This window comes from Amia ocellicauda, chromosome 21 (assembly GCF_036373705.1).
Source record: "Amia ocellicauda isolate fAmiCal2 chromosome 21, fAmiCal2.hap1, whole genome shotgun sequence".
Lineage (NCBI taxonomy): Eukaryota > Metazoa > Chordata > Actinopteri > Amiiformes > Amiidae > Amia > Amia ocellicauda.
The window spans coordinates 14182546-14194905 of NC_089870.1; the positions used below are offsets into that span (position 1 = coordinate 14182546).

Here is a 12360-nt window from a genome sequence, read left to right on the forward strand (position 1 = left end):
CGTCATATACATCAACTATGCAATTAATATACAATATAAATTATTCAAATAACACAAAACACCCTATATTTGATATATTCTGTACGTATCTGTAGAGTAGATAAGACAACAATACCCAGGATTGTGCAGACCAGAATATCTGATCTAGTGCCCACGCTGTGTACACACTGCGCTGCCTGCAGTAAAGGGCAGCAAAACAAATAATTAAACCCACTCATATTGTGCCTATGCTCTCCATTCCCTAGAGCCGAGAGTTCCTGATTTCATTATTTTAACAACCTTTCCTAAATGCACAAACTTTAGTGTCTATTTATATATGCAAGGTCTCTGAAGATAACCATAAAACCAAATCGAGAAGTAGAAGTGATTGAAGTGCCAACACTATTCATGGTTTGTGCAAAGAACAGATGCTTCACACATCATATCCTGTGCCATCTTTTAACTGTGGCTGCATTTGACGCGTCTTATATCATCAGACAGCATGGTATAGATAGTTGCCATCATTTTATGCATTCCCCCAGAGTGTAGTCTAGATGTCCTTGAAAATCAGATGAGCGCTAACCAGTGTCGGCCTCCAGGCGCTGCACACCTCCTGAGCTGTTATCTTGACGAGCCCTGACCCCCAGCTCCACATGCTTACTTGCACTTTAAGGAAGAAACTCCCGCATCAGCTGACGGAGGAGCGCAGCGAGTCGGCTCTCCCGGCAGCAGCGCGCATGCTCCGTGAGTAAGATCCGGGCTCGGGGCAGGATGAATGCTAATTTCCAAGATGGCGGCGGAGGGAGGAGGGAAGGAGATGAACGAAATTAAAACTCAGTTCACCACCCGGGAAGGCGTCTACAAACTCCTCACTCACTCCGAATATAGCCGCCCCAACAGGGTGCCTTTCAATTCCCAGGGCTCCAACCCGGTCAAAGTCTCCTTCGTCAACGTCAACGACCAGTCTGGCAACGGCGACAGAATCTGTTTCAATGTGGGCCGGGAGCTATACTTTTATATCTACAAAGGCGTCAGAAAGGTAAACAGGACGTTACGTTGTCGCAACCGCCGCCGTTATAACATTAGTATTTGGATTAAAAGTGAGGATCAAATGTTGTGTAGTTCGGCTGCACTGCGGCTGACGCAGCCAAAGTGACACCTCCAGTTTGCTTTGCGCGATTCTTGTGAAAGTGTTGTGGTATGCACTCAGCTGACAACAGTGGGAAAGGGCCGTGTTTCACCTGCTGTGGATGATCTGTGTATCGTACGACATGGTTACACAAGGGGTAAAGTTGTTGCAATGTGTGTGTGTTAAGTTGCCAGCATGAACTTCACGGTTTTCCTGCTCCATCGCCTGGGACGTGACTTGCGATGTCGTGTGACAGATCTGTTCAGCTCAGTTGTTGTGCTGTCACGCTATGGGATGTTTCTTTATAATGTGTGTGTCTCTCCATGTGTTGAATTTGTATGTGTTCAAAGGTGACGCATACGATGCAAATGTGTCGTTATACAGAGCTGGACTGCATGTCAGCTTAGTGGACAGATGCATGTAAACTTACACTTGTTTTGTAGCCATCTATTAACTGTCAGACCGACACTACTCTCTCCATAAGTGGTCCATATTTGTGGCGCATATGTTAAAGATTTGAATTACATGTTTGTGAGATAATTGCAATTGGACATATCGTAAGCTGTTACCACTTCCATGATTCATAAGCCCAGTTGATGCAATTTTGAATTTAAAAGTAAGCTGACTGTCAGTTACTAAATGGCAGTTACTTTAAGTGGCATACGACACAAGCTTCCTTAAAAGAGATTGAAATCATTGTTTTTAATCCGGGGGTTCAGACCTGTAACGATGTAATTGTAATAAGGGAGTGTGTTCACTCCGGGTCAACCCCATGAAGTAATTGCCAGAGGTTTAATGCCACGCCTTAAATTAAGAGACACTGGACATCCAAAAAAACAAGCCCACAATAACTCATATACGTTCAGTGTAGTTCCAGGATCAGCAAGTCGGTTTCACGTTTGTTATGCTAGAGTAGTGTGATCAAGTGATTTTAAACCATGGCTTGTAGCATTTATATAAAATTAGAGCTCAGTTAGAATATCAGAGTCAGTTTCATTTTTTGAATAGACATATATTGCAACTACTTTAGTCCCCAAAACCCTCTTACAGATTGGATATTAACTGAGAACTCCGATTTGTATCAACTGAAAAATAAACCGTAAAATGTATTTCGTTAGTGTAAAGGGGTTTACCAAAAAAGCTAGTATTGTAAACATTCTCTCTGCTGCTTGACTGTTTATATGCTGAAGGACACTTTCCAGAAGCTTTTTTGAATGTTCTTAGGAAATGTTCCTCATTGCTATCAACTATATTCAAAAGTTCCCCCCTGTCACTTTGCATGCTGTTTCTGCTCCTCCGGTGTCAACATGATCCCAGTCACAGACAATGATGTTAAGGTCTTAGCTCTTGTGAGCATCTTGTGGCAGCATTCTGCTTCCTCTTTCCTTGTTCACTGCCTTGAGATCTGTCTTCCATCACTGTCCTAGCAGAAAACTAAATGTGTACAGTCAGTGACTACTTCTGATTGCTCAATGCTAGAATGAGCATTTTATTATTTATTTTTAAATAGTCTGTCTTCCAGGCATTCTTTGTCTTTCATTGTGAAGTGCATTTGATCATTAATTCTGAGTTGATTTCTGCTTAGCCTTTGGGCAGATTTTCTTTTGGCTGTTTAGATAGATGTGTGGATGTTCTGAAATGAAACATTTACCAGACTTTTATTTCACAGTCTCTTGAATTAGATAGTATTATAAGTTACTTCTTAGAAAATGCAGAAGCTGTCTAAGCTTTGGTATCTTTGTCAGCTGGGGGTGCTACTTCATTGATTTCAGTAAGGAAACCCTCCCAAATGCTAAGTGATCTCAGAGAGGAACTATTTGGCTATCTATGCAGGTAAGATTACAGCTCTGACAGCTGTTTATGCAAATATACAAAACACAAAATGTCAGAAGGGATGTCACAATTTGCCTCCCGCAGTAGTAAAATGAGTGAACTCATTGGGTGTGACTCAAAGTAAACACCTCTGACACGCATTAGAAGTTTGTAAATTATCACAGCTCACAAGCAAAACACAATGTAGAAATGCAGATGTAGTTGTTTGTACATGAAAGCCATTTTGGAAACTTAGTTCAGATATAAGCTGAAGGATGTCCACTTTGCTGGTTATCAAGAAAAGGTATGCCTATTTGAAATGTGGAATACGGTTTTCTGCATTAAGGCACACATTTTTTTGGTTTGTTGGTTTTTCTTTCGAATGGTATAACTAGGGCTTGTACTCCAAGTCTTAATATGAAAGAGAACTCATAATCTTCATATCATAGCATTTCACGGTTTTCATTTTTTCAGTACTGTATAATCTACATTCTTTGTAAATGTCAGGTGGAAAATATTTTGATCTATTGTGATAAGATCGTATTCTAAAGAGAGATAAAGACTGTGTGTGCACAGTTCTTATGTTTTACTGATTACCATAGACAACATTCGATCCTTGAGCCCCTGCCTCCACTCCCTTTGTTTACTGTTTCCTTTAATTAAAAATAAAGGTGGATATGGAAGACTTTGTCCACTTTTTAAATATTTGGACTTTAGGTCACTGTGTTCTATAATTGCTTTGTTTTTGTAAAAAAAAAAAATGTAAAATATTAACTGTTTTGTTGTGCATGCTTTCTTAAATCACAGTTCATGTTCAGTTCAAGAACATGAGCAGGAACTTTGTGTGTACAAAAAAAACCTTCCAAACCTTGAACAAAGTTTTTTTAATATATATATATATATATATATATATATATATATATATATATATATATATATATATATATGTATGTATGTATGTATGTATACATATGTGTGTGTGTGTGATTTTCTTTTTCTGGGTCCTTGTATCATGGACTCATTTACAGATTGTTTTCATAAGTCACACCTGTTTGTTCAGAAATCATATTTAGCTTTTTAGTCATTTTGCAGATTTGACCGGCATCATGTTACTGATTCATAGGTTTGCAAATATTGTATTAATTTCCACAGTCAAGCTTTCTCCTTTTGCTGCATAAAGAGAACCTTTAAACATTATGAAACAAATAACAATGGAACTAATAGTTTTGAAACCATAGTGTTGTTCAGGCCTGAGTAATTCTGCTCTGTAGCTGTTGTTTTATCAAGGTTCACTGGGATGACCTAAGAAAAAGGCAGGCATTTCTAGTGCTTAATCTCTGTTTAGTTTAAGTCTAAAAATACTGTTAATTTCCTGTTAATCTACAATAATATAAATTTACAAATTGGGTATATATATGTATAAGATGGCTCTGAAGGGAATGCTGAATACAGGACATTGGAGTGTCCTGGAAATATCTCTTAACTCTTGGAGCTGTGATCATACATGACAACTTATGTTCAGAGCAGAAAGTAAGTCAGAGGATTTCACTCTGTGTAAAGTGATCATAAATTAAATTGAAACACGTATTATCCCCGGAGTCATACGGTGATTCACTTACAAGAATGGTTTTGCTTTTTGTTCTGTATTGTAATTAAGCTTTGTGTACTATGCAGCTGTTTGAATGGGAGGATCCCCCCTTGAAGCATTCAGCCCTAATTTGCCATGTGTTCTACATTCAGTTTTCATGCTACAAGTCAACAACCATTCTACTGTTATTTTCCTGTAGTCAGATTAATTTCTCTTCTTGCTATGAATGCAGGTTATACTTATCTCCATGCTGTAAACTAGAAAACGCCTTACTGAATCATCTTTCAGCTACTTATGAAATAACATGGATGTGGCTTTTCTGAAAGGATTTGTTATTTATTTATAGGAGTTCTGCCGCTGTGTTCCCCTCTGTTCAGGCATTCAGGCAATGTCTGTATCATAATGTAAATACAGTATGCCATCTGAAATTGAAAAGGGGATTTTGATGGCAAACAAAAGGCTTTTTGAGCTGATTGGTCATGTATTAATATTGTGTAAATTGGGCAATAACAAGTAATTCTCTAACTTTATTCATGTTGCATCAGTTCATAGTTTATATGCTATACTCAGACACTTGGTGGAAGCTTTAAAAGACTTCATTCCTGGAAAACAGATTTGGTTTTAGAATAAGTATTTTTGCGTAATCTTAGAGGTCCATATGGTTAGAACAAATTTCAGACCTTATGGCAGTAATGATTTTATACATTTTATGTTTTTTGTTTTCTAAAGCTATAATGCGAACTGTTATTTCAAATATTTTGTTTTTGTTTCTGACTCTGTAATTGCCTTGTTCCTGCATTTGCAAAGCATGTGTATCTGTGCTTGCTGTTCCCTGATAGGTACTCTGAAAAAAATCTGACAGTGCCTTGGTTTGAGGATATTTCATACAGCAAAACTAATTTAACAATTCTGACAAACCATTGCCTTCAAAGACTGCATGGCCTGCAATAAATTGTTCAATATATATCCTATCTTATATGTATTCTTTAGTAGTGGAGCCTGAGTTTTTTCAGCAACAACATTTCTAATTTCATTTACTTTGCTGATTTCATTAAGCAAATTGCCTGTGACTATAGCAATGTTTACGAAAGAGGGTGGAAACCGTTATAGATTGCTTTTGAACCAATTCAGATTTTTTTATATTTAACTTTGTGTTAAATGTTTGTATCTAGTATGGATTTCAAACCCATTTCAGTTAGTTAAATGTTAAAATGAAAGTGTGTTTTTGTCTGTATGTATGTGTATATCAGATCTTTGCTGATCTACAAGACATCATGGAATCTGGTATGAAAAGGAAAATAATTATTCCTCAACATATATTGCCTTTGCAATATACAACCATTCTAAGGAATAAGATTATTACTTTCCACATAGTTCACAAATAATCCGAACAAGAGATCGAGTTATCAATGTCAAACTTTAGTCAATAAAATTACCATAAACCTATACTGAACATCTTTTTGTAACTACAACCTCAGACTCCACTGAGCCATTTAAAGTAGAGAGTGAGACGTGTGGGATTTGCTTCACACTCGCTTTGCAAACTGTTCACTTTCAATAAAGGGATAATGTGAATCACACTCTGGCAGAAGGAGGGGATTTGAGTTCTGCATTTTAAAATCCTGAGAGGCGTCTTTACTGGCTCTAATCTATCGAGTTACTGATCCAGACGTAAACATGTGACCTGCACTAAAAAAATGTTATTGATTTTTAATACGTGTATTCAAATGTTCCATTTCCGTTGCTGTAAAACTCAATTTACAGTCAAGACAGGAACATCAACTTAAGGCCACTTGTTGCTTCAGGGCGAGCCAAATTGATTTGATTTAAAACTGTGTTTTCACCATGGGTGGATTCGAGTAATCGAGTCCTCTATGTTATTAGAATGATTTGAACATTAATTTACTACTCGAATACTCTACAATTATACATGTTTTCACTTTAATACAGTTCAATATTATTTTAAATTATTCAGACATACAACCTAAATGTGTTTAGAACCTTATGTGAATACTGTTTTAAATTTAAACAAAAATGGTCTTGTTTTAATGTTAGAAGGCAACACTTTAGTGGCAGCGACACTGACCAAACTAGGCCAAGTAAGTATGTTACCTTGATAAAAGTAAATGAAAATGAAATTGCATCTCACAAAAAGAGCCTGTAAATACTTTGAGAAAACCGATCAAAGAATGGTGTTGTTAGTTATGCACCGTATGATTGGCCTATCACAAAACGACTAGTTCAGTGCTTCACCGTATGATTGGCTTGGCACAAAATGATTAGTTCAGAGCTTGACTAATTAAAATGTAAGCATACTGAATATTATCGTAATAAGAATACGATGCAAAGCTTTTATTTAAGTCATATGAAAGGAGCCTGATACGTTAGTACTATCTGTGAACCACATGTACTATAGTGTTTGGAGTTAGGTTTGAGTACTACATTTTTGCAAGTATTTGTAAATTACGCAATTCTCATCCCTACTAGTTTTCAGTTCAAACTGAGATACATGGATGTGGTTGGTCCCATTTCATAACACCTATGAAGCCTGTGGAGTGTTTTTTTCTGCAAATGTATTTAGTAAGGGAACAAAATGGGTCCTAGTGATTGTATGACCATCCCAGCAAGTAGCAATAGTGTATAATAATAATAAGGGATACTGTGTGTTTATACATTCTTAATCTTAAAACAAGAGTTCTGCTTTAAAAAGCCTATACATACCTATGATTCCACAGTTTGGGTTCAAACTTCTGCCCCCTATAGAAGATATGTAAAGTGGAAAAGTGTCAGTCCCCTTACCTCCTGCCCTTCATTATCTTGACACAAGGTGCTGTGTTTGGTACCAGAATAGCATAACAAGTGTATAGTACCCTTTTTATATTGAATGGAGAGGCTAACAGTGCATGTTAGTGATTTGTAAACTGCCTTGGATAAAGGTGTATGATAAATAACAGAATATATTAACAGAAAACCATAATATTGGAAAGCTGACCTTGTTGACTGAGACACTGTATCTGTATTGTGTACCTGACCTCATTTACCAGTACATTATACATAAATTGCACACCCAGCCTCATTAACAGGGACGCTATTGTGTACTCGACCTCATTAACCAGCACTCTTGTTTTTCCCTCACTTTTTGGCTCCATCCACAATCTTTTCTCCATACTTCAGACTTTCACTACAGATCGCATAAGGACCAATCACAGCAGCCTCTAGGGGAAAAAAAAAAAAAACAATGCTTTTCAGTACATTCTACAAGAAGGATGTTCCTATTGCACTGCACGTTATTAACTGCACTTTGGAGCAAAACCCCTTTCAATAATTGAATGTTAACAATACTCTGTCCCTGTTCTGAGATTTACTCTTCGTCTTCATCAGTATTAAAATAGCCAGAAAGATAAAATATTCCAGCATGTACCCACACTATACAGAACAGAAATGTACACAAAATTGCCTGGAGCCTTAAATGTTAAACAATAACAAAGAGCAACAACAGGATTCTTATAGTCTTAGTTGAACTGAGAATTTAACAACCAGTTCTTGGAAAGAGATGAAAGAAAATGTTAAGATTTCTAGTAATCTTCCACAGGATGTCCCCATGGCATCTGAAGACAGCACTTGAGCACACTGTAAAATGTCACATGAAAAACAAATCTAATTGTCACTGGCAAAAACTTTTTTTGTGAAAACGTTGCATTCCTTTTTCTATAGGTTTTTCTTAATAAGAGAAATATATGTATATGTTCCAATTTTTTTTTCTTGTAAGAGAGGCCAAATGTGATTCAATTTGTGCTAAATATTACATTTAAAAATAACACACACACACACACATCAGAAACAGCTGTTAGCTGTCGTTGCTTTCTGCTAGTCTTAAATTCACCAGGCATTAGCTTGCATTATCAACCTGAGGCTCTAATAAGAAGCTTTAGTTAGGATGCCACGGCTTGAAGGTTTTATGTTGATAGACATAAAAAATTACTAATGAAACTAAGCTAATAAAAATGACTTGAAAAACACAAATGTTCCAATGGGGAATGCAAAGCAAATATGTGATTGGAAAGTGCAATTATAAATAGAATTATAATATACAGTAACTGCTGATTTTGTACGTTTGCCCACTGACAAAGAAATGATCAGTCTATCATTTTAATGGTAGGTGTATTTTAACAATGAGAGACAGAATAACAACAACAAAATCCAGAAAAACGCATTTCAAAAAAGTTATAAATTGATTTGCATGTTAATGAGGGAAATAAGTATTTGATCGCCTATCAATCAGCAAGATTTCTGGCTCCCAGGTGTCTTTTATACAGGTAACGAGCTGAGATTAGGAGCACTCTCTTAAGAGAGTGCTCCTAATCTCAGCTCGTTACCTGTATAAAAGACACCTGTCCACAGAAGCAATCAATCCATCAGATTCCAAACTCTCCACCATGGCCAAGACCGAAGAGCTGTCCAAGGATGTCAGGGACAAGATTGTAGACCTACACAAGGCTGGAATGGGCTACAAGACCATCGCCAAGCAGCTTGGTGAGAAGGTGACAACAGCTGGTGCGATTATTCGCAAATGGAAGAAACACAAAATAACTGTCAGTCTCCCTCGGTCTGGGGCTCCATGCAAGATCTCACCTCGTGGAGTTTCAATGATCATGAGAACGGTGAGGAATCAGCCCAGAACTACACGGGAGGATCTTGTTAATGATCTCAAGGCAGCTGGGACCATAGTCACCAAGAAAACAATTGGTAACGCACTACGCCGTGAAGGACTGAAATCCTGCAGCGCCCGCAAGGTCCCCCTGCTCAAGAAAGCACATATACAGGCCCGTCTGAAGTTTGCCAATGAACATCTGAATGATTCAGAGGAGAACTGGGTGAAAGTGTTGTGGTCAGATGAGACCAAAATCGAGCTCTTTGGCATCAACTCAACTCGCTGTGTTTGGAGGAGGAGGAATGACCCCAAGAACACCATCCCCACCGTCAAACATGGAGGTGGAAACATTATGCTTTGGGGGTGTTTTTCTGCTAAGGGGACAGGACAACTGCACCGCATCAAAGGGACGATGGATGGGGCCATGTACTGTCAAATCTTGGGTGAGAACCTCCTTCCCTCAGCCAGGGCATTGAAAATGGGTCGTGGATGGTATTCCAGCATGACAGTGACCCAAAACACACAGCCAAGGCAACAAAGGAGTGGCTCAAGAAGAAGCACATTAAGGTCCTGGAGTGGCCTAGCCAGTCTCCAGACCTGAATCCCATAGAAAATCTGTGGAGGGAGCTGAAGGTTCGAGTTGCCAAACGTCAGCCTCGAAACCTTAATGACTTGGAGAGGATCTGCAAAGAGGAGTGGGACAAAATCCCTCCTGAGATGTGTGCAAACCTGGTGGCCAACTACAAGAAACGTCTGACCTCTGTGATTGCCAACAAGGGTTTTGCCACCAAGTACTAAGTCGAAGTGGTCAAATACTTATTTCCCTCATTAACATGCAAATCAATGTATAACTTTTTTTAAATGCGTTTTTCTGGATTTTGTTGTTGTTATTCTGTCTCTCACTGTTAAACTACACCTACCATTAAAATTATAGACTGATCATTTCTTTGTCAGTGGGCAAACGTACAAAATCAACATGGGATCAAATACTTTTTTCCCTCACTGTATATATATATATATATATATATATATATATATATATACACTCACCTAAAGGATTATTAGGAACACCATACTAATACTGTGTTTGACCCCCTTTCGCCTTCAGAACTGCCTTAATTCTACGTGGCATTGATTCAACAAGGTGCTGAAAGCATTCTTTAGAAATGTTGGCCCATATTGATAGGATAGCATCTTGCAGTTGATGGAGATTTGTGGGATGCACATCCAGGGCACGAAGCTCCCGTTCCACCACATCCCAAAGATGCTCTATTGGGTTGAGATCTGGTGACTGTGGGGGCCAGTTTAGTACAGTGAACTCATTGTCATGTTCAAGAAACCAATTTGAAATGATTGGACCTTTGTGACATGGTGCATTATCCTGCTGGAAGTAGCCATCAGAGGATGGGTACATGGTGGTCATAAAGGGATGGACATGGTCAGAAACAATGCTCAGGTAGGCCGTGGCATTTAAACGATGCCCAATTGGCACTAAGGGGCCTAAAGTGTGCCAAGAAAACATCCCCCACACCATTACACCACCACCACCAGCCTGCACAGTGGTAACAAGGCATGATGGATCCATGTTCTCATTCTGTTTACGCCAAATTCTGACTCTACCATCTGAATGTCTCAACAGAAATCGAGACTCATCAGACCAGGCAACATTTTTCCAGTCTTCAACTGTCCAATTTTGGTGAGCTTGTGCAAATTGTAGCCTCTTTTTCCTATTTGTAGTGGAGATGAGTGGTACCCGGTGGGGTCTTCTGCTGTTGTAGCCCATCCGCCTCAAGGTTGTACGTGTTGTGGCTTCACAAATGCTTTGCTGCATACCTGGGTTGTAACGAGTGGTTATTTCAGTCAAAGTTGCTCTTCTATCAGCTTGAATCAGTCGGCCCATTCTCCTCTGACCTCTAGCATCAACAAGGCATTTTCGCCCACAGGACTGCCGCATACTGGATGTTTTTCCCTTTTCACACCATTCTTTGTAAACCCTAGAAATGTTTGTGCGTGAAAATCCCAGTAACTGAGTAGATTGTGAAATACTCAGACCGGCCCGTCTGGCACCAACAACCATGCCACGCTCAAAATTGCTTAAATCACCTTTCTTTCCCATTCAGACATTCAGTTTGGAGTTCAGGAGATTGTCTTGACCAGGACCACACCCCTAAATGCATTGAAGCAACTGCCATGTGATTGGTTGGTTAGATAATTGCATTCATGAGAAACTGAACAGGTGTTCCTAATAATCCTTTAGGTGAGTGTATATATATATATATATATATACTGCAATTCTGTGTTATTCAGGGGAGCAGTTTGCAGCACATTGTGTTTTATGTAGATTGAATTTGTAATGATTGATGCCTTTATTGAACTGTATTTTTGCACTTTGTTTTGCACTTATGTTGCAAGTCGCCCTGGATAAGGGCGTCTGCCAAGAAATATTATTATTATTATTATTATTATTATTATTATTAATAAAGCTACAACATGCTAATACAAACATGTAACCAGTACAATATGGTCCTCTTCTGCTTTTTTTGTAAGACTAATATATGTTAAAGCAGGTTTCAGAACAAATTCCCTGTATTCACTAAAGCAATGCCACATTTAGTGGTGAATGTCTTTAGAGGAAGCCAAGTTTGACAATGAGATCCGTTCAGTACGCCTGTAAAAATATATATGTTCTCCTGCAAGATGCTATAGGCAATATCATCTGTTAATGAGATAAATTTCAGGTTACAGCTTTATTTAGTTACCATTCAGTCTTGAGACTGTGACTAATCATGTCACAACTTAATCTATTTGGTTTCAATATAACAATTTCTTAGCAGACGCTATTACCCAGGGCGACTTAGTTGTCACAACATATACACAGCTCAAAAAACGTAATACAGTAAGAGCATTGCAGTACCTTTATGCATCTTCCCTACCTTTATAAAACCCTTGTTAGTCTACAATATCTTCATCTGCACCTTCATTTTCATGAGTGTTCATCAGGAGTGGCTATTTCCAGCTATAGCAGTTCTCTGTTTTGCAGGACAGTGGAATCATACATTAATGGAAGACTAATCAATTCAATTTACATTTGTATGTGTATATGTTTCCCTTCTGGGGGTTATGGCAATTGCAAGATGGATATAAACAACCTAAACTCAGTAATGCAAATTGTGCTGGACAGTTTCACTCTGAGCGAAAAGG

The 12360-nt window shown here is 38.3% G+C and overlaps 1 protein-coding gene across 1 annotated transcript in view; it reads left to right on the forward strand.

The window, feature by feature from the left end:
• The first annotated feature begins 726 nt into the window (after positions 1–726).
• wdr20a (WD repeat domain 20a) overlaps positions 727–12360 on the forward strand; it is a 35275-nt gene continuing 23641 nt past the window's right edge. The window contains exon 1 of the mRNA XM_066694361.1: positions 727–1018. Within this exon, the coding sequence (XP_066550458.1) occupies positions 755–1018 (264 nt within the window). The 5' untranslated portion in view covers positions 727–754. The remainder of the gene's footprint in view (positions 1019–12360) is intronic.